Consider the following 25694-nt stretch of genomic DNA (forward strand, 5'->3'; position numbering starts at 1 on the left):
GTTTTTTATGACGATGTGAGCAAATATTCACAAATGGGCTTCCATGTAAGCACTCACACTCACACACACTCCAGAAGCAAAGAGTTAACTAATGTTAAAGTCGGAAATTACACTTAGAAAGTTGAACCAGCAGGCTGCTGTTAAAGCAAGTCAGGAGAATCCGTTTTTATTTTGGTCACAGTTTTCGTGAAAATACAAACGAACAGAAAAAAAACAAACAAAAAACGCTGCGGTGACCTTCTAAAAGCTAATTTTTAATTAATAAATAATTGTAACTTTTGGATTTCCCTTGCATTCCTTTGCTTTGGAATTTTGTGAAAGCAACAAACAAACTCATACACATACACTTCCTCATCAGATACCCACAACATCTTTTTTACGACTCACCCCATTCTGAAGTTTCATGTCAGTGCTGCACAGAGAGCAGAGTGTCCCCAATATAACACATTATCTTTGCCTTGAAATACTTTTTTCCTTTCTCCCTTTCTCTCTCTCTCTTCTTTAAACTTCCCTTTTCTGACAGAGTCTCCTGCTGGCCTGGCTTTTATTTATGTCCTTTTTTGGGACTGGAGGAGATGGAGAGTTGCAGAATTACTCTCGGGCTATTAGAGAGAAGAAAACTCCCCTAGTGTAAGGGCCTTTAAACTATCTCTCTCCTGAGGCATCAAGTGTGTGTCTCAAATGCGCAAGCTACCTTGTACAATGAAGTTCTTGGTTTGCACTGTCAACATTCTCACAGATGCTGCAGTGGATTTCTAATAATATATTATTAAAACTATATATATTATATAGATTTTTAAATAATGAAAAATAAACATGTTTGACCCGCATAAAAATCATTATGCTGTGTGTAGGGCTGTACAGATTTTAATATCTTTGTAGTGACCAAATGTCCCACATTAATAGGAATATTTGACAGTTTTTACCTTATTAAAAACTACACCTGTTATTCAAAATAGAAAAATCTTCTCATTAATGGGGTTAGAATTAGGCTTAGGAGATGCATAGCGTTAATTAGCTGCATGTAAGACCTTTTAAAAGACATTTTGAAAGATGTTTTATATCTTGGTATCGAACAAAATGTGCTAGATATATGTCAGGTCAGGTCCTAAGAAGAAATCAATTTCACCTTGCTAAAAATAAATAGCAATAATTTGCTATATGTGATGAGAAGATCCTCACAAACATAGCATACACACACACGCACGCACGCACACACACACACACACACGCACATGCGTGTGTGTGCGTGTGTGCGTGCGTGTGTGTGTGTGTGTGCATTGAAGATGTTTTCAAGATAGGTTTTTCTTTTGCCACATTTTTTGTTGTATTGCTTTGCTTATTCCCATTTAATTTTCCTCTTACACTAATTAGATTTTGTTTAATAATGAAAGGACACATCTCCTAGTAAGTGGACCCAAAGCAGATTGGCCACTGGGATACAGTATGGAAAAACCCCTGCTTCCCTCTGTGCACAGCACCTCGAGGTAACTAGACTCTTGGGTTCAAGACATGTAAACATGTTGAGAGAAAACAGCTAGGCCATGAACTCAGGAGAGTTCATTCATTTTGATTAATTGGCTTTGGTGCATGCACAATACATCAGGTCAGGGGAGTGGAAGAGACCTCTAATGGCGATGTGCAAGCCTCATCATGTAAAGTGTCATTGTACTACCCAAAATGAAATGGTGGCACTATTGCACAAACATCATGGAGGTTTTCATGATTTACATGGCAAATTTACACATCAGGTATTTACTCATTTCACATATTTTATTTAAAGACATTTATTTTTTTATTTACACACATTCATATATGTTCTAGTGAGCTCAATTTCAAGCCATAACATCTATCTATCTATCTATCTATCTATCTATCTATCTATCTATCTATCTATCTATCTATCTATCTATCTATCTATCTATCTATCTATCTATCTATCTATCTATCTATCTATCTATCTATTACAAACACCACCCCATACATCTGTCCATTCATCTACTCATCTTTTCCACCTTTTCACACCCTTTTACACTCTTTATCGTGTTTGCTTTCAATGTTTGCTTTTAAAGCATTTTGTGTTTCGTTTCTCATTTATGCAAGTTTAATTAATATCTGCACCTGACTAAATACAAATATCTGCACTTAACAAGTGAAAAGTGATTTGCTTAATGTTACAATACTAATGGAATCCATAAGGAATGGGATATCCCATATTCTGTGAAAACATGGATAGAAATCAGATATTTGTAAATATGTATATTTTAGAGTAGTCAGTGTGCAGCTGGTATAGCAGTACAGATTTACTGTCCTCTGAAAACAACTTAACATACAGCCAATATTGTCAAAATAGCTGGCAACAAAAGTGATATCTGCTGTGTCTTGTAACCATGCAAAGCTACATTTCCTATTTATCATGTTCATGTTTTTGTCTGCTTGTCAGGACCATACAAATTTGTATCTGTTGTGTTGGAGCAGTTAAAATTTGGTGCGTTAAGTGCAGTTCTTTCATACTGACCACTGATTGTTTGAACCTCAAGGGAAAGAAAACGAAGGATTCGAGAATTAGATTAGTTGCTCTCCACAAAGATGGCTGAAGCTAAAAGAAGATCAGTAACATCCTGAAACTGAGTTACAGTACAGTGGCCAGGGTCATACAGAGTCATGAGTTTTTCCCAAGACGAGTTTCACTTGGAACAGGCCTCGCAAGTGTCCATCAAAGAAGTTAAGTCCTTGTGCTGTGCGTCAAGTGCAGAAGCAAACTTTATAAAACAGACACATGAGTGCTTTAGAGGTTGCAGAAGCTGAAGGCCCATACGCCGCACACTGCAACAAGTCAGTCTGCATAGCCATTGTCCCATAAGGACACTTATTCTGATGTTGGCTCACAAGAAAGAGTGCAAACAGTTTGCTGTGGACAACCTGTCCAAGAGCATGACCATGTCCTGTGGTCTGATGATACTAAGATAAACTTGTTTGGCTCAGATGATGTCCAGCTTGCCCTGGTGAGTTGTACCAAAAAAATTCTGTCTTGCCTACAGTCAAGCATGGTGGAGCCTACCAGTATTCTTTTTGTATTGAGGAATGGCTTGTGGAAAGAAAGTTTTACACAGTCTAGATATACATTTTCTGTACCTTATTCCAGACACCTGGAGGGTGAAGACTGGGTGTGAGGGGTGTCTGTGGTCAGCCACAATGCTGGTGCTTTTGCAAATGAGACCATGATGATCTTCTTAACTGTCTTTACTATCGTCTGTAGGGTAAATAATTTTTTTCGTGGCACCGCTGTTCCTAATTAGTTAATAATTACTGTATTATAAATCACACTGTTTCTTCCTCCAAGGAATGTATTATCTATTTCTATATCTATTTTTTTATTGTAAATTCTATTTTATTTTATTTCATTGCAATTCTATTCTATTTTAATATATTGTTATTTTTATTTATTTTTATTTTTGTCATTTCATTTAGTTTTTTGCCCTAATGGCTGGGTTTGGTTCCCCGCGGCGGTGAGAGCACCGAATCCTAACCCCTAGACCACCAGGGAACCCAGTGAAGCATATAGCGCATGTAAATGTAAGTGGATTGTCTTAGAGTTACACACCTCCTGCTGGTGCTCTGCAAGCAAAACAGCTAAATTGTCATAGAAGAGCTTGCTAGGCTAAAATCTGGACAGTAGTACAATTGTAATGTGTTTTCTGAATAATGTAATACGAAGCAGTACTGAGCTAGTACTGAACTATTACTGTTTTAGTAATAGGAAAAAAAAGACATTTAAAAAAAATCTGGTAAACATTCAAGCTGCCTATGCTACTGCGTCATTTGACACAGAGCTCTAATTCCAATCTACAATTAAATCCACATATCACTGTCAACACAACCCAACTGTTGTTTACAAAGTTTTCACTACTCAATTACTTTTTACGTATTTTGCTGCTTTGAATTCAATTCTCAACTGAGTTAAGAACTGTCAATTGTGTAGAACAGGTTTTTCTTTATATTACACATTTACTTTGTTGTCTTATTTCTATTTTTCATAGAAATTATATTTCATTGTTTTCTTTTTCTTTCTCCATGTAGTGTTTCTGGATTCAGTGTACTACCTCAGGTTTTTTTTTTTTCCATTCAATGTTTGCACATCCATAAATGGTCTATTTGCTATGATTTTGATCTCTGTGGATGTTTTTGTAAATTATAGACATTTTCTTTAAAAGCACATGCAATTTCTGTGTGTATGTATGTGTGTGTGTGTGTGTGTGTGTGTGTGTGTGTGTGTGTGTGTGTGTGTGTGTGTTTGTGTTTGGTTGCACTTTCATGTGGTTACAATCGTTTCACAACTCTTTGACAAGACAAAAAGCAGTTCGTCATGAACACATAGCTCAATAATACAAATCTCTGAAAGAAAGACATTATATATCAGAACAAGGTTTGTAGTCCCGAAGCGGGAAGGAAGACATTAAAAAATGTGTAAAATGAATGAATGACTTAAACTAATAGGGAAAAAAAGACATTTGAGGTGGGAATTTATTTGTAAAACAATATAGTTTATCACATACAATAACAATTATATACACAGTAATGACTAATTCATTTTTTTTTTTGAATACTTGCAGTTTGTCAAAGATTATAACAGAGAAATATTCCTTTGAACAATTCTAGATCACTTTGAAAAAACAAATAAAGAATTATGAATGATGAGATTTTGAGAAAAGGTGCACACAAAAGATTTGTGGAAGAAACAAGCAGACGAAAATAACAGAAATATATAGTATATAATATATTATATACTATGCAGCCACTTTCTCTCAAATAAAATAACACAATATACGATCAGATGTACAATTAAAAAAAATCCCTAATCATGTGTTATGCTGTTTTGATTTAAATTCATGCTAATAAATGTCAAATGTGAGCTCTGTGTTTGAAAACTGAATCTTGATTTGAGATGTAATGTAATGATAATTGATAAATGAATAATGAACATTCGGAATGTAAAAAAGTAACCGATTATTTAACAGATTATAACTCTACTTTCCCTCATGGTGCTGCACATCTCCATATATGACTGTTGTGTCCATGCTGGTTCCTCTTCTTACAGTGTATTTTAGGTTTTGTCTAAATGTGAGAGCAGCGTAGCTGACGTCATCTGTATTCTGTTTAAATGAAAAACCTACATGTTAATGATAATTATAATCAATATGATTGTTCATAATTAAATATCATAATTCAATGTGTTCATGATGCAAACAATGCAATGCAACATAAACTTAAAAAAAAAATATTATTAGTAGTAGTATTACTATGAATAATATATATTGTATATGTATTGTATATATACTGTAGTTATTTTTTATATCAGACAGTTTCCACAATATATATATGAAAAGCATGGTGTGTCATCAAAATGTAAAAAGTAAATTGTTATCTTTAGAAAACTGACATTTATTTATTCACATTTATTCAAAACACTGCTTTGTTGTTTGAATTTTTTCCTATAACATGATGGCATGCCATATTTTATACCTTACATGGACTAATTCATACTGTATGATAAACATTTGATCCAAAATTCAGCACTGTTCTTATTTCTATAGTGTTGATAGATAAGCCATTGCAGAGGTGTACATACCTGTAGCTACTTACTTATTAACTGTGATTGATTTGTGATCTATCCAGTTTATAGTTCATATATCAACCCTGACCCAGATACAATGTTTACTGGAGATAAAGTTGCCACAACATCAATGTGTACAAAAGGAGACTGGACTTTAATTTCTTTTTCCATGAGTTTAGGAAAATTCCATTCTTAACTTGAATGCTAAAGTGGGTCAGGTGTGGTAAACATTTGTAATTTTAACATGAGCTGCGCACGTAAATCTTACTACACCAACATATTTCAAAGGTCAAGCCCCTGTTCCCGCACTCTAACCACCCCTCACAGTGTTTAATTCTGAGCACAAAAATAGCAACTAGGTGACATGAGATCTAAAACCATTATGTGCTGCGTTGTTAACACACATTTTGTTACGCTTGCATGGAGCCAATTAACATTTGGCATAGCTTGTAAATTGATGTGTAAATATTGTACAATTATTAAGTCAATCCACTATTAAAGACCACATACACATTCTCCTGTACCACGCTCTGGTCTTGCTGCACCTGAAAAAAAAAATACTAATTGAAATATTACAATCAAAATGTCTTTCTAAAGGAAGCTGTCCTTATCAGTTTCATTATGAATAATTGTACAATTGATAAAATGTTTAACAAAATATGAACAGATTATTTGTTATCAAATAGTCTCTATATCAACATTTGCTCACTCTTGTTCTTACCTGATTTGTTTTTTTTAAAAAGGTGATAAATGAGAGCAATGATGACACATATCGATGCCATATTAGTCGCTGATAGTACTGGCACAGCATAATTAAAAACTGATGGCGTTTCTAAAAAAGGAATAAGAAGTTTTTAATGTAAATAGGTTACATTAAAAATGAATCACAAGAAAATGGGTGTATAAAAAGACCTTTATATATGAATTCTTTTTAAAAGAACATGCAAGAAGTTAATAAATGTCAGTGGTGGAAGAAGTACACAAAGCATGTAGTTGAGTAAAAGTATAGATACAGTAGGTCAAATATAACACCAGTAAAATTGCTTCCTTTGAACTTCCTTTGAAGTACAAGTACAAATGTGTGTCACATTATTGTGTCAAAGTATCCAAAATACTTTGGTTTATTATGGCTATAATGTTCTGTGATGTTCTATTATGATATTAATGAGTCGAACACTGATATAAAACTAATCATGAGCCCAAAACCTTCTTTTTAAAGACTTAAAAAAAAGCACAAATAAGGCCACGGGTGTTGCGGCAAGTTAGAGTCAGAAGTTTGTTTCATTATTTATTACTCTTAAAATGTTCTGCTAGCTGTTAAACTGACACTCAACTGAATGTTCAGCTTGAATGATGCTGTGGGTAAACCACGCCATGACCCAACGTCTTCCCTATTGATTGGTTTAAGCTTTGATAAGCTCCTCTCTGCTTTAGCTACCATCACTGGAAGAGTAAAACATATTCTGAGAGCAGGCCACATATTTGGATACATTTCTGAGGGCTGAATTTCATGTATAAATATTACCCTAAATGCATTTATTATACAATTAAATACACATGTCATTGTGCACACTTTATCAAGCTTTCAGAACCAAGAAGCATACAACTCCTTGGAAATTTGTAGCCATAAGATACATACAACATCTATATCCTTATAATATATGTCTTTTTAAATAAGCCTTTGAAGCTGCACTGGAGTTCAGTTCAGGACCAATTCAGTACAATCACAAAAACCTTTATGAAATCAGATCACTTAAAGATAACTAAATAAATAAGTGCTATTTTAACTTAAATCTATCTAGCCTTGGTTGGTGGTAAATGTGTTTTGTTGCTACACACATTATGATAAACTACATACTATTAATTATAATGTTATGCAAGCTAAAAAAAAAATGTTTGCACTGTGCGTAAAAGTATAGCAGGCAACACAGCATAAATGATATAAAGTTATTAGCCTATTTTATTAAATGCATTAGCCTATACTTTCCTTATAATGGCATGAGTGATAGAGCGGCATACACACCTTTTTTTGCAAGTTTCATTCCTCTTTTTTCTGAATTAGGCTCATTAGGGTTTAGATCTTTTTTTGTCATCCATAATTTTAATTTGGATTCAACTCTCCACACTGATGTGACGTCACTCCCACTGGAAACCCTGAAAGCTGATGTGATGTTACCCAACCCCTGCCTCTCCTTTTGGAGTGTATGAGTGAGGGAACTTCTCCGGGCAGTGGGTGCACAATCCGAGTCCTGACCAGGTTCATTCACCGTGACATGATATAATTAATTGACATGACCATGCAGCCCTCTGGCAAGATGCCGCCCTACTCGGCTGCCCATGTCACCTAAATCTGCCACTTTGACACTTTTCTTTGACAATTTTTCCTGCTTTTCGTCTTGAGATTTTTTTTGCTTCAAACACTTCAACTTTAAGAACAATATGTCACCTCAAAATATATACATAAAACAATATCCAGTGGGGACAGAAAGTTTTACTGGTCAACTGATGTTACTGAGGTATTGGCCAAACTGTCAATAACACTTCATTCAATAACAACAGAAACCACACACAAACTGAATGTATAATTTTAGGCTTTTAGTATTAATGCAATTAGACAAAATAAATAAATAGCAGTAATAATAATAATAGCCACTTTTTTGTTTCTTCTCTGTAAAGTTCATCTGATATCGATACACATACATAAAAAATAGCAGATCACACCCACCGTGACTTTCATCTTCATCTTTAGATGTCGTTGTTGGTTTAGTTGCTGTGAAAAGAAACACAGTACAACTAACTTGATCACACAAAGTGTCACCACACAAATACACCAACATTTTCTTCATAAAGGTTAAATACAGGTATTGTTTTTATATATATTGTCAGTGAGCACAGGACACGATGCAAGGCCAGATTATTCTGTCAGAACATGCAGGTGACTAGGTGAGTGCGGACCCAAATGCAGGATGCCACAGGAGTAATGGGGCACAGGCAAAAAACAAAGTCGAAAAAGAGTCTCCAGGGTCAAAACACAGGCAAAAAGTGCAAAACCAGGGAACAGAACTAGGAAGGGCAAAGCAGAAACAAAAACTGAAAAACAGTCCAGAGTTCAAACCAGAAACAGAGCAGAACAGGGGTCAGGAACAGTAACAGGATCAGGAACAGGAACAGGAACAGGAACAGGAACAGAATCCAGAGCAGGCAGGGTGGCAAGAATAATCTCAGGGGTTTGGAAGCCGGTAAAATAATCTGGCCACTGTCCTCGAATAACGGGAGGCGGAGGGAACAACAAAGCCGCGAAACTGGAGGTGCCATGAAGATCCTGACATATATATATATATCTATATATCTATATATATATATATATATATATATATATATATATATATATATATATATATATATATATAGAGAGAGAGAGAGAGAGAGAGAGAGAGAGAGAGAGAGAGAGAGAGGCATGATTGTATTTTTCAAGAAAATCAAGTTTAGCAAAAAATAAAATAAAATAAAATAAAAAATTAGGGACTTTGAGAGGGTCCAAACAAAACACATTTAAGTGTGTTTTCATAAATATAAGTGCTGGATTATGTAGACCAGAGAGTCTTTGTTATGATGGTCATTAATATTGTTGCTGTATTCTAACACTTTATTAGCTTTATAAAAGGCTTTAATATACAAATTAAAATCGAATACACATTTATTTACAACTTAATGTACACTAATTACAATCTGTAATTAAATATAATTACAAATTCAATTTAATATACACATTTATTTGTATGTTCTTTTTGTCTTGGCAAAAATTCCATGTCTTTAAAATATACATTTTCATAGCAGCAGCTCTAAAAGCTTATTTTCACACAATTATGTTGAAGAATTGGCTATAACATATTCCAGTGTATGTATTTTAAACTCACCAACTACATCTTCGACAAATAACTTAGTCCCATTTCCAAAATATAACTGATCATAGCCGTGCCCTCCACAAATATATGTTGCAGTATCACTTGGTTCCAAGGACAAAAAAGTCAAGCTGAAGTTTCTTTTTTTTAGAACAACTCTGATTCTGGAATTATTTTTAAACTGGCCAAATATTTGCACATTACCTCTCAGTGAATTTACATTAGCTATAAAAACTGAAACTCCTTCAAGAGGAACTTGTATCCAAAAAAATGAAAAGTGGCCTTCTGCCTCAACATAACACTGAATCGTTGTGGAGAATCCTGCCTGTATCCTCACTGATGAATATGGCTGCGAGATCGGATATCCACCAACAGATGCACCTAAAGTATTAGAATCTGATTAACTATCCATCGGCATCAAGATATGATGGTACACATGTACATATTAGGTCTAACTTATTTTTGCATATCTAATAGCTTTTTAATGTTATTTTATTAGAATATAAAATATTATATTAAATTGATATTAGAAAATGTATTTATTTCATACTCACACACGATCAAGTCCAAAAATATTCGATATAATAAATTAAGCATATTCATTGTCAGTTTAAGAGAACTGTTTTGGGCTCAGGTGGAAAAATATGTAAAGGTAAAACTAACATTCAGGGGAGGGAAGAGGTTGTGGTATTTCTGTGTGGTTTTGCTGATTGAGCAGATGTGTCATGCTCTCCTGCACAATTGTGCATTTTTTCCCCTAAAAATATATATATATATATATATATATATATATATATATATATATATATATATATATATATATATATATATATATATATATCTTAGTGTATAGTATCAGTGTTCAGTATATAATTTTAATTACATATTAAAAACTATGTAAGTATTTTTGGAAGAAGATATTTGAGTGTGTGTGTGTGTGTGTGTGTGTGTGTGTGTGTGTGTGTGTGTGTGTGTGTGTGTGTGTGCACGTGCGTGTGTGTGTGTGTTTGTGTGTGTGTGTTGTGTGTGTGTGTTTGTGTGTGATTACAACTTATTATATTGCAACCAAAATCAGCCAAGCCTAATGCATAACATTTAAATGTGCTTTTTACATTGGTGTATATTTTGGTATAGACAACAGGGATGTGCTAATAACTAATGTGCTAACATTTACATTTACATTTGCAGCATTTAGCAGAGCGTCCTTATCCAGAGCGACGTACAAAAGTGCTTTAAATTTCTAGTAATGAATAAATCTACACTGGTACGCAAGATTACAAACTTAATATAAATATAACTCGAATTCTACAAACTTGGAAAGTGCTAATTTAGGTATTTAAGGAAGAGGTAGGTCTTCAGTCGTCGCTTGAAGATAATCAGGGACTCTGCTGTACGGACATCTAGGGGAAGTTCATTCCACCACCTCGGTGCCAGAACAGAGAAGAGCCTTGAAGTGTACTTACCTCTCATTCTGAGAGAAGGTGGTACCAGTCGAGCAGTGCTGGAGGATCTCAGACAGCGTGGTGCAGTGCGAGATGTGATGAGGTCACTGAGGTAAGATGGCGCTGGTCCATTTTGGCCTTGTAGGCAAGCATCAGTGTTTTGAATCTGATACGTGCAGCTACTGGAAGCCAGTGAAAGGAGCGCAGCAGTGGGGTGGTGTGGGAAAACTTGGGCTGATTGAACACAAGTTGTGCAGCTGCGTTTTGGATCATTTGCAGTGGACGAATAGCGTTCAGGGGAAGACCTGCCAGCAGAGAGTTGCAGTAGTCAAGTCTTGAAATGACAAGAGACTGAACAAGCACCTGGGCAGCCTGTATGGACAGAAATGGTCGAATCCTTCGGATGTTATAGAGAAGAAATCGACAAGAACGAGCAACATTAGCGACATGTGGGAAAAAAGACAGTTTATTGTCCATAGTTACCCCAAGGTTACGAGCAGTGGCTGAAGGGGAGAGCAGAGAGTCATGAAGTGTTATTTGGAGATCTTGACCTGGAGATGAATCACCTGGGATGACCAGCAGTTCTGTTTTGCTGGGGTTGAGTTTTAGTTGGTGAGCACTCATCCATAAAGATATGTCTGACAAGCATGCTGAGATCCGAGCGGAAGCTGTGGTATCTGATGGAGGGAAAGAAAAGATGAGTTGAGTGTCATCTGCATAGCAGTGATAAGAAAACCCATGTGAGGATATGACTTCACCAATGGAGTGGGTATAGTGGGAGAAAAGGAGGGGACCAAGTACAGAGCCTTGTGGAACACCAGTGGTGAGTCTGCACGGGGCAGATGTGGATCCCCTCCATGTTACCTGGTATGAGCGACCTTCCAGGTAGGAAGCAAACCATTCCCATGCTGTTCCGCAGATACCAAGGCTCTTGAGGGTTGACAAAAGTGCTAACAAATCTAAAATACTCCTAATCACAGCAGCCCATATGTTTAGTTAAAAACATATTGGCAACCATTACCAGTGCTAATATATAAGCTGCAGGTCATGGTATAGTTGGTGTATGTTAATAATTGATATCGTTGATTGTTCAACCAGCTTCTTCCAGGTTGGAGGATTTGAGGCATATTCTTACCAATTGTTTTTATATATTATATTTTATATATATTGGATAATGTGATCTTCAGGCCCTCAGGCAGCACTGAATTAAAAAAAGTAATGATTCTGCAATTACTGCATGTGCTCATTAACACCTCCTGAAATCATTGTCTGGTAACACAGTTTGCCATGTTATCCACACATTTAAGTTAAATCGCTATCATGCAAAAAAGAAGGCATGCGTAAACATGATGTAGAAATGCCACCATCCTCTCTGGGCCAAAGCTCATTTAAAATGTACTGAAGCAAATTTAAAAAGATTTTCAGAATAAAAAGAATTTCAGAATAATTTCAATTTGTAACTTCTTTTTGAAAACCATGAACACCACATCCTCCGGACTAAAGAGGAGAGGAAACAACTGGCTTGTTATCCGTGTTGCATTTCAAATGCAATGGGAGTGCATTAGTGCATGTGGAATGGGCAGCTTGCACATTTGGAAAGGCTCTATTAATGCTAAATTGTATATACAGGTTTTAGAGCAAAAAAGGTTCCATCCAGAAAACATCTTTTTCAGGGAAAGTCTTGCATATTTGAGAAAGACAATGCTAACTGCATACTGCATCAATTATAATAGTATGACTTCATAGTGGTCTTCATTGTGGTTACCAGCACAGTTTTACTGCTTCAGTGTTGTATTCTGTTGATATTACAGCAAATTTGTTTATGGTATTAATGATGTATTTATTAAACAATAGTAATAAGACATAAAAAAATGTCATGAAAGAGACAAGTTCTGTCCTGTTATTACTATCTTTATTTTTCTTTATATTAATAAGAAAAAAAACTTACCTGATAACTTTTGAAAATAACACTTTGTATGAAAATGATTACAGAATTTGTTTGTGAATAATTTAATCACCAATGCCTTTTACAGCCATCAGCACATAGTGCAAATTGGCATATTTGGCACTTGATTGTCTCAGGTGGGGCCTTTTTATTCATATTTCACATGGGGGTTTTGGGCAAATTTATAAAATAATTTACAATATAAATATTTATAATAGTTGCTCAGTATAAGTTTGCGCGCCTCAGAAGTCCTGGAATTTGTAAGGAATTGCAACCAATTCTTAACAGGTTCACAGAACGAATATAATGAAAAGTTAAAGCAGGTTACTTGCAGTAGCATATTTCCACCAGAGGGGTCCTTAAATCCCCCAAAGGGGACACTGTAGACGGAATGATCTTAAAAAAGCAAACATGAGAAATGATAACGTGTATATAATTTTTGCAAAATTTGCAAAAACTTTTCTTTATGACCTTTAGGCTAGGTATAAGGATGAGGTTGTGGATTCCTTATATTATATTACATATGCATGAAATCAAAGAAATCTAACCACATTGTTCATTCAACATGTAGTAATATCTCCTTCATACTGAAATTTTATGACAAAATTCATACTATTAAATATAATGAAAAATATTTTTTTGCTGTTGCTTTTCTAGCACTGTAAACGTGCATGTGGCCATGAAAAGAGTATGACACTCAATCTGTTTCACACATGCACATGATGACAATGTCATTTTCCTCCATCTGCTTTGATGCATGTTTTGCACATGTGTGAAAGTTAGTTGGAAGGCAAGAATGTCATGCTAACCACTTATTTGAAGGGCAGTAACCGCAAGTAGAACAAACTTGTACCTCCATTTACTGTATGACCCGCTTACTTTCGGTACATCCTCCTATAACTTTCTGTTTATGCAACATATTTTCTTCATTTCTTTAGAAGTCACACATACTATGTGAAGAAACCAAGAAAAAAAATGTTCACTCTTGGAATAATTTTTCTCCTCTGTCCAGCTCGTAAGTTAAATTATTTAAAAGATTTTCTGTTATGTTATTTAAAACATATGTAACCAGTTAATTGTGTATGTGTGGGTGTTTGTGTGTGTGTGTGTGTGTGTGTGTGTGTGTGTGTGTGTGTGTGTGTGTGTGTGTGTGTGTGTGTGTGTATATAATTTTTCAGATCTTGTCAAATCACAAACAGATATCCAGAAATCTGAGAGTCTGCTACTTGTTAAAGAAGGAGATAGTGTTATAATTACTTGCATTTATGAAAGTGATATGGCCATGCACTTCTCATGGTACAAACACAGACATGGTCAGAAGCCTAGACTCATCTCCAATTTCTATAAATACGACACAAAGGCCACATTTCATCACGAGTTCAAGGCTGACACACGTTTCAGCATGGTGAACGAAAAAGGCATAACTCATCTGGAAATAAAAGATTTAAGGATCTCAGACTCGGCCACATATTACTGTGGAAGTGCTCATTCCAATATAGTGGAATTCGGCGAAGGAACTCAGCTGATAGTACGAGGTAATTTTGTTGTTCATTCATGTGAGACGCATTTGTAATTATCCCCCGATTAAATAATAAATATCTTTATTAGAACTAAGGAAAAATACCCCATTAAATATCATTACTTTCTTTTTATCTCTTTTTTAAATCAGTGCTTGTACATGTTTGTAAATATCAGTGGTAGCTTTTGAGCACAAAAGTTGAAACGACTACAACTACAACAAATCATTAGCAAATCTGAGATATTTTATTGTGATTTCTCAACTTACATTAGACAAACCTAATATAATAAAATGATAACATATTAAAGTGCTATTCTTTGAAAAGTTGTATACTATAAAAGTGTAAACCTTTAGTATTTTCTTAGGTCAAACGTTCATTTTTCATAGGTGTGTGTTACCTGCATACATAATCATTCCCTTACTAGTAAAGCTTTTTATCGAATTGTACTAGCAGAGGTTTTGCTACTAGCTAGCATTAGTTACATATTCACTGCAATCAATTAGCTAAGAAGCTAATTTAAAACATAATGTGTTATAACCAAATAGATGTTTGGTTGGTTTGTTACTGTAGCTTTGTATGCATTTATATTACATATTTATATTATGCCGTTTAATTATTATATGTAATTATTTAATGGTGTGGGATGTTTTGGAACATCTAAGCAACACGGTTGTTCCATTAAATACGTTTTTTTGCGAACAAAAAAAAATCATCAGTTTTTATTTTTCCAATATTTTAGCAACAATATTATTTTGCATGTATATATACATATTTATGTGAAAATCTTGTTAAATAATTTGCATGTGAATAGAAATACATTTTCAATTGTGTAAAATAATTGCAGGTAATAAAATGAAGGTGCATGTATTACAAGTGAAAATAGAATTGGTTAGAATACTGACACAATGTAATACTTGTTTAGCTACACAGCTTTCTGTGCTCCAGGGGTCTGTGCCTGATCCGACTCATCCCGGGGCCTCTGTGACTCTGCAGTGTACGGTCATCACTGATAGCTGTGCAGAAAATTACAGTGTGTACTGGTTTAGACAGAACTCAAAAGAATCTCATTCTGGAATCATTTATTCTTATGGAGACAGCAATGCTTTGTGTAACAAGAATCCTGTAGCTGGTTCTTCTACAAAAACCTGCATTTACAATCTGCCCAAGATGAATCTTAGTCTCTCCAACGCTGGAACATATTACTGTGCTGTAGTTGCATGTGGAGAGATAGTGTTTGGGAATGGAACCAAGCTCGATATGAATATTACAGGTGGGATTTCTCTCCTTGTTTTTCCAAAATCATGAATTACATTTTGTCATTAGAAATCAAAAATATATATATTTTTTATGCTCTTTCAGGTCCGGGCTGCTCTGAACACATTCACTTCTTGGTGCTTTTTTCAATCATAAGATTTTGCGCTCTTTTGTTTTGTATCGTTGTAGTTACAATACTCTTTTGCAGGAGCAAAAAAGCTAAATACTCTGTTAAACTAGAAAAAAAAAAATCTTGTTTAGATAGAAAAAGAAATGATCTGATTTATTATTAAGTGAATTTTTTTTTTTAAAAACAAACATGTTTATAAACTATTTGTAATGTCCATTTGCATTTGCTATTTTCAATACAGTGTTAAGAAAACTGTATTTTTCAAAATTAAATGAATATAACTACTGCTGTAAACGTGGATATGCAATCTGTTTTAAGACTCTGGTAATGCGGCATAACACAAGCACATATAATACGATAAAATATATTTTGTTTTATTCATCTTTTTGTTTCTTTTTTGTTCATAAATAGATTTTTAACAAATTATTCTGTAATGTGTTGTGTGATTTACAGCTTTGCTTTGTCTAACATTGATTAAACAAAAAAGATCTAAGAAATGTAATGAAATATTCATGTTTTTTTTTTTATTCCTCCTGAAGCTAAAGTTTAGCGCTTCAGAGATTGGTTATTGTATGTTTTCATTTCAAACCTTGTATTCTTGTTTATGTATTTAATTTTAATAAATGTGTGTTATGTTAATACACTTATGCATTAGTTCTATATTAATACAAGATATATAGTATTTTATCATAAATTCCATGAATGTACATTCTAATTCATTCAGTTTCCTTTACTTATGAAATGTTATAACAATGTTGAACTTTATTATAACAATTTAAAATTATACCAGAAGTCACTAATCTATTTTGCTTTATATGGCAACCAAACATAAACTGTTTCATGGAATGCTGTGATTTACTTGCACTAAGTAAACAATAAATAAATGAGTTGATCTTATGTAGTAACTAGCATGATAAAAATATCGATATTAACCAAAGTCTTTTTTGATATATCTGTATCAGATCAAGCATGGGGAGGGTTGCGTTAGGAAGGGCATCCAGCGTAAAACATGAGCCAAATCGAACATGCGGATCACGAATACGGATTATTATATTGTAGGCCAAAAACATAGTATAATCATAAAAATTTTGTTAGAGACTGTTATAATAAAATAGTTTGTAGGTATTGCAATATCTGATTTAGTGGATCTGGGTATGTCCAGTAAAGCTCACACTGCATTAATTGTACATAAATTCTACATAAATTGTAAACACAAACATGCAAACAGTGTTTTTCACACACTTAGATCTACCCTGCTAGGAAGTTACTTGATGGACAGGATTGAACTGACATGATATACAATGATATAAAGTCATATGATAGTAGTATACATAATATATTACATAGTAGTATTACATAGCATAGTATTTTGTGCAAAGTAGCTAGATCCTATTTATTAGTGGCGTCGCTTTATTGTTGTTGTATTGTTATTTCTGATAATGATGCATATGATGATAATAATAAGGACAGTGGGGTATAGAGACGGATGATCCGCTGTGGTGACCCCTAATGTGAGAAGCCGAAAGAAGAAGAAAAGAAGAAGAAGAAGAAGAAGAAGATTTAGAGGACAAAGAGATTTGGAGACGGATGATCCGCTGTGGCGAGCCCTAATGGAAGCAGCTGAAAGAAGAAGAAGAACAACAACAACAACAATAAAAATAATAATGATAATAATAATAATAATAATAATAATAATAATGTTAATATTATTAGCAGTAGTAGTAATTGTAGTACTTATAGTTGTATGTATAGTTGTAGTGTAGTAGTAATAGAGAATTGCTATAGTATGAGTAGTAGTACTGGACTTAAGAATGATAGTATTAGTAGAAGAAGTAGTATTGGTAGAACTTTTTATGAATGGTAGTAGTAGCAATAGTGTAGCAATACAAGTAGTAATAATCACAGTAGTAGTAATAAAAAAAATAAGCATTAATAATACTACTGGTGATAAGAATGATAGTAGTAGGTGTAGTGGTGGTAGTGGTAGTGGTGAGTAGTGGTGGTAGTAGTGGTAGTAGTGGTGGTGTAGTGGTGGTGGTAGTAGTAGTGGTAGTGGTAGTAGTGGTGGTAGTAGTAGTGGTAGTGGTGGTGGTGTAGTGGTGGTGGTGGTGGTGGTGGTGGTGGTGGTGGTGGTAGTGGTGGGATTAGTGGTGGTAGTGGTGAGTGGTGGTGGTAGTAGTAGTGAGTGGTGGTAGTGGTGTGGTAGTAGTAGTGGTAGTGAGTAGTAGTGGTAGTGAGTGGTGGTGGTGGTGTGGTAGTAGTAGTGAGTGGTAGTGGTGGTAGTGGTGGTAGTGGTAGTAGTGGTGGTGGTGTAGTGGTAGTAGTAGTGGTAGTAGTGGGGTGTTGTGGTAGTGGTAGTGGTGGTGGTGGTGGTAGTGGTAGTAGTGGTGGTGGTAGTAGTGGTGGTGGTGAGTGGTGGTAGTGGTAGTAGTGGTGGGGTTTAGTGGTGGTAGTGGTGGTGGTAGTGGTAGTGAGTGGTAGTGGTAGTGGTGGTGGTAGTGGTAGTAGTGGTGGTGGTAGTGAGTAGTAGTGGTGGTAGTAGTGGTGGTGTAGTAGTGGTAGTGGTAGTGGTAGTAGTGGTAGTAGTGGTAGTGGTGTAGTGGTAGTAGTAGTAGTGGTAGTGGTGTAGTGGTAGTAGTAGTAGTGGTGGTAGTAGTAGTAGTAGTAGTAGTAGTATTAGTGATAGTTTCAAAAGACAAAGTTGTAGTAATTCTAGGTAATACTTTATTTAAACTCTAGAGACTGTTATGTGTAAAAAAATCCACTGAGAACATCAGTTTCCAAAATAATGTAGTATAATGAATGTAGAAGTGTACATGTGTTCCTAATAAATTTACCTCAAAATATTGAAAGTGAAAAAAACTCTTTGCCCATTTATTACAATATGCATTAAAACAACTGCAAAGAGGAACATCTAACTAGATGAATATTATAAGCTATTTATGGTGTTGGCTCCCAAGATTGGAGTTCACATATGAGTGTGAACACTCCATTACTTCAGGTTATTATGGGTAAATATTCCAGACATATATTAATGAAAATAATTCACAAACACACACACACACACACACACACACACACACACATTTACACATAGGGACAATTTGGAGCAGTAAATACAGTTTACTGGAAGGTATACTGAAACCAGAAAACACATAGAAAACTACATACACTTGGAAAGAGAAGATATGAAAGTCAACACAGTCACAACTAGTGTTTTGGATCCAATTTAAGGCCCTGGAGCTGTGCCACTGTACCAACAAAGCATTTATTGCAATAATAATACAGGCTCTGTTATTAATTCTTCTTAAGTTTGCAATTATTTGTTTAATATCCATTATTTCTGTTTAATAATCATTTAAAAAAATATTTTACAGTACAATAGATGAACTAGACCAAAACATAATGATAAGTGAAAGAGAAATGAAAGGTGCATGTTAATCCCCAGATTAATCTCTATCAACCTGGTAAAAAAAAATCTGCAGTAGATAAATGTGTCACTCAATTTGTGTGAAGCTGACCTACTGTAATACATTTTTTTCAGTCTCTTCCGGCATAATATTATGAAGGCGTTATTCTTTAGCAGAGCTTTTTTCACAGCTTTTTACACATGTGAAGAAGACAGAGTGTTACTTGCCTTAGGTGGTACTTTTGTAAGTAAAAAATTATGCTTCGTGAACAATCTTTTTTGTTTATTTCTGGAATTACTGTATCGGTGTAGGATTGGTTTGACCTGTTTTTCACTCCTTTTTTTTAAGAGCATTTGTGCCATGCATGATTAATTCTTGTAGAAAATGAGTTTATATTTTTTCCTCCTGCTCTGCACCTCTATCGGTAAGTACTGTACATTCTAAAACTAGATTTCTTTTTAACTGCCAGATATTTCCATCAGTTGTTATGGGTATTTTATTTTAACATATAGGATAACTAATAGAGATTAATGAGTTTATGTATTTTTTTTTTGCCTATGGTTTTCATCTAGATCTTTCATACAGTGAAGATGATGCTTGGCAGGAGCCACTTATAACTGCTAAAGTTGGAGGCCATGTTAACCTTACATGTCTAATTACAAGGCAGAGAATAACCACAATTATATGGTTGAGACAAAAGTTTGGAGAAAAGCCTCATGTGATTGCCACATCATATCAACATCAACCTGCAAAGTTTTATAATGAATTTGATGATGATGGTCGCTTTTACACAAATATTGGACTTGTTAGTTTTAATCTGAGCATCAGAAACGTGAAACTATCGGACTCTGCCACTTACTACTGCGCTGTCACATTTCTTTATGATATAGCGTTTGGACAAGGCACAGTTCTCTTCGTGAAAAGTAAGAAGCTAAGTTAACACATATTAATATTAGTATGCTACTCTCATAATAAAATATTTTGAGAGATTCATCATTGAAATCATTTTTATTTTCTTTAATGACTACAATTCTGTTAATTGAATTTTGTTTATTTGATTTTTTTAAGATGAGACATTTAAGGGCAGCACGCTTATTCAGCAGGAAAAGGTTCAGACAGCTGACACAGGAGACTCTGAATCTCAGTGTACAGTTGTCTCTGATCGCTGTGCGGGAGATCACAATGTGTACTGGTTTAAACATGGCTCAGGAAAATCTCAATCAGGAATCATTTACACTCAAGGACAAAGCAGTGGCCAGTGTAAGAAAAGTGTTTATCCGTCTTCTACACAGACTTGTGTTTACAGTCTCCCCAAGAATCTCAGCAGCTCTAATGATGGAACATATTACTGTGCTGTAACTGTGTGCGGCGAGATACTGTTTGGAAATGGAACCAAAATTAATATCAAAGGTAAACCATTTTATTCAATATTAAATACAATAATAAAAAAATTAACTACACAAAACTACAAAATATATTTGCTAATCACTTTTTTTCTTTTTTTGTTTATTTTTGCAGATGATCATTATCAGATTGAGGTTTTGGTTCTTCTTTCCATCATACGATCAGTTGTGCTTCTCATCACTTTCACTATTTGTCTATTCTGTACCTGTACTCAAAATTGACCAAAGTTTTAAACTTTTCTTATTGGCTTATAATAAATGTAAATATGCTCATGACTGTCCTAAGGTTAATCCTAAGGTTATCTGACTCAAGAATTCTGACATTTATTATAACCACAAGGCTGTATAGATATATGACCACTCATATGTGTCCACAACATAAAATCTAAATTCTAGCAAAAATTTCATAGCACTGAAACCATCACTACAGTACAAGCTGTAAGTCAGCCTGTCTCTAACTATGGCTTAATTTGAACAAGTTTTTTTTTTTTTTTACTCAATATTTGTTTATATTGTCTCAAACATACCAGTTAATAGACATTTAATTGCATTGAACTGTTGTATAAAATCAATAATGCATTCACAATTTCCAAGACCATGATAATCTATGGCCAAATCACAGGCATTCTAATAATCGTACGATATTGCTATGTAATTTCTGTTATATTCTTTGTTACAGCATGTATCACTGGACGCTTATAGTGCCCTGTGTATAATTATAAAGTGTGATTATTAAAAAAGAAAAAAATTAATCAAGTATGAATCAAGATGGAATTAATAAATACTTTATATTTTATTGAAAAACATTAAACCACACAAAACATTTGGTTTGCATATCAACGTTAACCAGCCTATAATATAACATGCTTATTTTGAAAAGTATGTTAGGCCATTTTTTTAGAAAAAAAAAAAAAACTGTACGTTTATATTTTTACAATTAAGATTTAAAATTGGTGTATTAAAATATAACCTACTACAGTGGTACCCCGCTTATCGACCGGCTCGGACATTGACCTTTTCGCTTAGCGAACAGTTTTTCGACCGTAATTTGCGCCCGCTGAATGACCAAATGCCCGCTTATCGACCTTTTTTTACCCCGACCCATGTGGAGCGAGGGAAAGGGTCTCCCCGGTCTCGCTTCAGCCGTTGTGGAGAGAGCATCTATCGTAAATTATACTTTGGTTTGTGAACAATAAAGTGTTATTTAGCAGTCAATATAACAATTTAGTGCTTGCATATTGTATATTGTGTGTACATTTGCTCTTTGACCTTTCCGCGTTTCGACTGGTTTTAAGGAACGGATTAAGGTCGATAAGCGGGGTACCACTGTACCTCTGTTTTTTACTGAGATAAAAAATATCTTTGTTTTTCAATGAAAAAATAAATAAAAGAAATTTAAATATAATTTCAGTGTGTGACTAGTTAAATGCAATAATGCAATTATGAATATAGTAAAATATCACTTCTTTTTTTATTTTTTTGTATGTCTTATTTGTACTTTTACTCTTGGACTTGCATAATGAGACGCATGATATTGTTTAGGAGGTTTGACAGTGTTGAAATTTACAAACATAATATATTCATATGCTGATATATTAATATCAGCATTCAGAACTTTTTAAAGTGGACTGTGGATTATAGATGTTTTTTTTACTGTTTATATGTCTAATGTACATATATTTATTCATCCATCCATATTAACTACGTTATCCTTGTTTTACATTATAACATAACCTTTATAAAATAAACTTCACTGTAAAATGTTAATGAGAAATCTAATCTAAATGCTAAATGCTAAACTCTAGTGATTGCTATATAGTTTTTAATCCTGTGTTGAATGTTGGCCTATGCATTTAAAGCCATAAATTTTCTTACCACAAAAAAGACAGTAAATGTAGATAAATGGCACTCTTAAACCACTAACAAAGGAGATTTCAAAGCAATATTAATTGGGGAATTCCCCACATTTGAGCACATTGGTTTGCACCTTATGAGTAAACAGTATGTTCTTGTAATGCTTCTTTTTGTAAATATTTGCATTGGCATTTTATAAGGCAATCAAATTCCTCTGAATATATTCAACATGCGTCTTAGTTTGGCCTTGTTAAAACTTGAGCCAGCAGTGTAAGCAAATTTTTTTTTTGCCCATTGTGGTTTTGTCATTACCACTGTGACAGCAAATTTTTAATGTCACATACTCTGTTTTGCTACTTTACCTGGTGGATGAGTTCAGACAGCATTAATGTTTTACAAAAATGGCTTTAAGTAGCATTTTTCTTTGTCTGTGTTGTATATACGGTGTAACCTCGATACTCGGAGGGGTTACGTTCTATGGCCCCTCGCATGTAACAAGAAATAGCAAGGTTTTAACGGGAATTGTACATGTACTGTACTGTAAACTCAACAAAAATTGTGAATTACTTGTCATAAATGTTTTATTTACTACTTTAAATAAATAATACAAAAATAAAATAGTTTTTAAAACATTTTTATGTAATTTATTAGTACAAATTTTGAAATGTTACTACGAAATTTTGATCTATTTTTGCGAGTTACTCAGTCCGGTTCCAAATGAAAAGTCACGAACAATCGAGTGTCAAGGTCACGAGTATCAAGGTTCCACTGTATATATTAACAAGCACAAAGCAGCAAAATATAAAGCTTGTAATAATGTTAACAAGAAACAGTTGGTCAAGAAATTACTAGGCATAAATTTAACAAATAGTAACTGATTATGAGGTAGCTATCACTTTAAATTGTGTAATTATGTTTGTCTCAGCAGTAAACTTGCAGAATGCTTTTTTACAGAAAGAAGTGTTAGTATTCAGTGTTGATAGATTCAAATAGTATTTATTGATTATTTGAAAAAATATTGTGAAGACATTTTAATCACTACCATGATTTACCTTTCTAAATTATATCATTCTATCTCCTTGTTTCTAGATTTCCCCAAAACTGTTCACTATGGCAAACAGGCAAAGTCTCTCAGGAGGTCTCAGAAGTGCCTTTGTTTAATTCCAGAGTATTTTTTGACTAATAATTTGATGTTAAGTTTAATATTTACTTTTTTTGGGACCATACCTTTGCCCAGAAATGTATTCTTTATAACAAAGGCAATCTGGTATGTACAAAAAAAAAGATTTCTGCATTAAATACAGAAAATACACTAAATCTTTTGGCTTTAAATAAAAAAAAAAAACTTAAAATAACTTACATTTTTTTTTAATGTACTGCTTTATAAACTATAAACTTTATAAATTATATAAACTTTATAAACGATATGGATTTAGAGAAAGCGTACGACAGGGTGCCAAGAGAGGAGTTGTAGTATTGTTTGAGGAAGTCGGGTGTGTCAGAGTATGTGAGGGTGGTGCAGGACATGTATGAGGACTGTGTGACAGCAGTGAATTGTGCAGTAGGAACAACAGACTGGTTCAAGATGAAGGTTGGACTGCATCAAGAATCGGCTTTGAGCCCTTTCCTGTTTGCAGTGGTGATGGACAGGTTGACAGACGAGGTCAGACAAGTCTCCATGGACTATGATGTTTACGGATGATATTGTGATTTGTGGTGAGAGTAGGGAGCAGGTTGAGAAGAGCCTGGAGAGGTGGAGGTATGTGCTGGAGAGAAGGGGAATGAAAGTCAGTAGGAGTAAAACACAGTACATGTGTGTGAATGAGAGGGAGGGCAGTGGAATGGTGCGGTTGCAGGGAGAAGAAGTGGAGAAGGTGGAGGAGTTTGGGTACCTGGGGTCAACAGTGCAGAGTAATGGAGAGTGTGTTAGAGAAGTGAAGAAAAGAGTGCAGGCAGGGTGGAGTGGGTGGAGAAGAGTGGCAGGAGTGATTTGTGATAGAAGAGTATCTGCGAGAGTGAAAGGAAAAGTTTATAGGACTGTGGTGAGACCTGCGATGTTGTATGGTTTAGAGACAGTGGCACTGAGTAAAAGACAGGAGGTGGAGCTGGAGGTAGCAGAGCTGAAGATGTTGAGGTTTTCGTTGGGAGTGATGAGGATGGACAGGATTAGAAATGAGTTTATTAGAGGGACAGCGCATGTAGGACGTTTTGGAGACAAGGTGAGGGAGGCGAGATTGAGATGGTTTGGACATGTGCAGAGGAGGGACATGGGGTATATCAGTAGAAGAATGCTGAGGATGGAGCCACCAGGTAGGAGGAAAAGAGTAAGACCAAGAAGGAGGTTTATGGATGTGGTGAAGGAAGACATGCAAGTAGTTGGTGTGACAGAGGCAGATGTAGAGAAGAGGGGGGTGTGGAGACGGATGATCTGCTGTGGCGACCCCTAATGGAAGAAGCCGACAGAAGATGACTGCTTTATAAACCATGAATGAATTATATAGAAAGATTTTTATGAATAGATGGGGACATTTTATGAAGCTATATATTTCAAGTTTGTTCTACTGTAAATATTTCCTTTCATTGCTTTTTTTCTTCTTTTTTTTATTGCATTCTTACTACATGGTCCATTAGTCACCATGGATATAGTGTATATAATCAAGATATAGTGAATGCGAAACTACAATTCAACCTCAGTGTGATGAGCATTTACATACTAGTATGTGGAAAATATCTTTGTGTGATTGAGCATGTACATATGTGTATGTGTGTAGCACAGTACCCAGTGATGAACTGACATCGCATTCAGTGTATATTGTCCCTGCCTGTTCCCAGACTGCACCTGCAACAATACCCTGACCAGGATGCAGCGACTATAGAATATGAAAGAATAAATGAATAAGTATGAATTAGAGGAAAGTGAGTCTTATGTTGTTTTTTGATACACTTTTCCCTGCCATTCTTATACATACAAGGTGAATTTGTGTAATTTGAAAAAACTAGCTTTCAATCAGAAATAAAGCTGTTACTATTAGACTGTGGAAGTATACTTCTTGAAAATGTAACAATGTTCAAAAAAACATGACACGTTTTATATAAACTTAAGTTAATAAATGTAAGTTACAAATTGAAGGTAAAAAACAAAACAAAAAAATAAACACAACACGACACGTTTTTGTTCCAGTGTGGGTTCCATTAGAAAAAGTGGCTTTTTAAATACTGG

The 25694-nt window shown here is 34.7% G+C and overlaps 4 protein-coding genes across 10 annotated transcripts in view; 2 read left to right on the forward strand and 2 right to left on the reverse strand.

Annotated features, from left to right (window-relative positions):
- pde5ab (phosphodiesterase 5A, cGMP-specific, b) overlaps window positions 1–559 on the reverse strand; it is a 41126-nt gene extending 40567 nt beyond the window's left edge. Inside the window, exon 1 of one of the 2 annotated variants that reach the window (XM_046850923.1) lies at window positions 388–559. In XM_046850923.1, coding sequence (XP_046706879.1) covers window positions 388–392 — 5 coding nt within the window. In that variant the 5' untranslated portion in view covers window positions 393–559. The remainder of the gene's footprint in view (window positions 1–387) is intronic. The other variant, XM_046850924.1, reaches the window with a different exon arrangement.
- Window positions 560–3527: 2968 nt separating this feature from the next.
- LOC124386890 lies at window positions 3528–16459 on the forward strand. Of its 2 annotated transcripts, XM_046850928.1 has the most exons (5): window positions 3528–3576; window positions 13842–13918; window positions 14082–14438; window positions 15346–15693; window positions 15783–16459. In XM_046850928.1, exons 2-5 carry the CDS (start codon window positions 13879–13881, stop codon window positions 15968–15970), a joined length of 933 nt encoding a protein of 310 aa, XP_046706884.1. In that variant the 5' UTR covers window positions 3528–3576; window positions 13842–13878; the 3' UTR covers window positions 15971–16459. The 2 variants fall into 2 exon arrangements, with proteins under 2 accessions (XP_046706884.1, XP_046706883.1); XM_046850927.1 differs by lacking the exon at window positions 3528–3576 and having other exon boundaries at window positions 13700–13918.
- Window positions 4548–11007, reverse strand: LOC124386893. Of its 4 annotated transcripts, none has more exons than XM_046850932.1 (6): window positions 10980–11007; window positions 9532–9897; window positions 8340–8384; window positions 6336–6446; window positions 6125–6159; window positions 4548–5153 (listed from the first exon to the last, which is right to left on the reverse strand). In XM_046850932.1, exons 1-6 carry the CDS (start codon window positions 10984–10986, stop codon window positions 5028–5030), a joined length of 690 nt encoding a protein of 229 aa, XP_046706888.1. In that variant the 5' UTR covers window positions 10987–11007; the 3' UTR covers window positions 4548–5027. The 4 variants fall into 4 exon arrangements, with proteins under 4 accessions (XP_046706888.1, XP_046706887.1, XP_046706890.1 ...); XM_046850931.1 differs by lacking the exon at window positions 10980–11007 and adding an exon at window positions 10071–10197; XM_046850934.1 differs by lacking the exon at window positions 9532–9897 and having other exon boundaries at window positions 10980–11001.
- A 2791-nt stretch (window positions 16460–19250) lies between the features above and the next one.
- On the forward strand, window positions 19251–21994 carry LOC124386891. Of its 2 annotated transcripts, XM_046850929.1 has the most exons (5): window positions 19251–19460; window positions 19566–19641; window positions 19790–20140; window positions 20286–20627; window positions 20736–21994. In XM_046850929.1, exons 2-5 carry the CDS (start codon window positions 19602–19604, stop codon window positions 20840–20842), a joined length of 840 nt encoding a protein of 279 aa, XP_046706885.1. In that variant the 5' UTR covers window positions 19251–19460; window positions 19566–19601; the 3' UTR covers window positions 20843–21994. The 2 variants fall into 2 exon arrangements, with proteins under 2 accessions (XP_046706885.1, XP_046706886.1); XM_046850930.1 differs by having other exon boundaries at window positions 19251–19641.
- The last annotated feature ends 3700 nt before the right edge of the window (window positions 21995–25694 follow it).

The sequence above is a fragment of the Silurus meridionalis genome, chromosome 6 (assembly GCF_014805685.1).
Source record: "Silurus meridionalis isolate SWU-2019-XX chromosome 6, ASM1480568v1, whole genome shotgun sequence".
Classification (NCBI taxonomy): domain Eukaryota; kingdom Metazoa; phylum Chordata; class Actinopteri; order Siluriformes; family Siluridae; genus Silurus; species Silurus meridionalis.

What these genes read in the sequence shown, in the direction of transcription:
- LOC124386893 (XM_046850931.1), bottom strand. Translation starts at nt 10,119, where the DNA reads ATGAATATGCTTAATTTATTATATCGAATATTTTTGGACTTGATCGTG. An exon ending in ATTTGTCGAAGATGTAGTTG is followed by an intron (nt 8,385 to 9,531) that starts GTGAGTTTAAAA and finishes TTCTTTTCACAG; the next exon opens with CAACTAAACCAACAACGACA. An exon ending in AGCGTGGTACAGGAGAATGT is followed by an intron (nt 5,154 to 6,124) that starts GTATGTGGTCTT and finishes TCATTTAAACAG; the next exon opens with AATACAGATGACGTCAGCTA.
- LOC124386891 (XM_046850930.1), top strand. Translation starts at nt 19,602, where the DNA reads ATGAGTTTATATTTTTTCCTCCTGCTCTGCACCTCTATCG. An exon ending in CACAGTTCTCTTCGTGAAAA is followed by an intron (nt 20,141 to 20,285) that starts GTAAGAAGCTAA and finishes GATTTTTTTAAG; the next exon opens with ATGAGACATTTAAGGGCAGC. An exon ending in AACCAAAATTAATATCAAAG is followed by an intron (nt 20,628 to 20,735) that starts GTAAACCATTTT and finishes TTATTTTTGCAG; the next exon opens with ATGATCATTATCAGATTGAG.
- LOC124386890 (XM_046850928.1), top strand. Translation starts at nt 13,879, where the DNA reads ATGTTCACTCTTGGAATAATTTTTCTCCTCTGTCCAGCTC. An exon ending in TTTTCTCCTCTGTCCAGCTC is followed by an intron (nt 13,919 to 14,081) that starts GTAAGTTAAATT and finishes ATAATTTTTCAG; the next exon opens with ATCTTGTCAAATCACAAACA. An exon ending in AACTCAGCTGATAGTACGAG is followed by an intron (nt 14,439 to 15,345) that starts GTAATTTTGTTG and finishes ATACTTGTTTAG; the next exon opens with CTACACAGCTTTCTGTGCTC.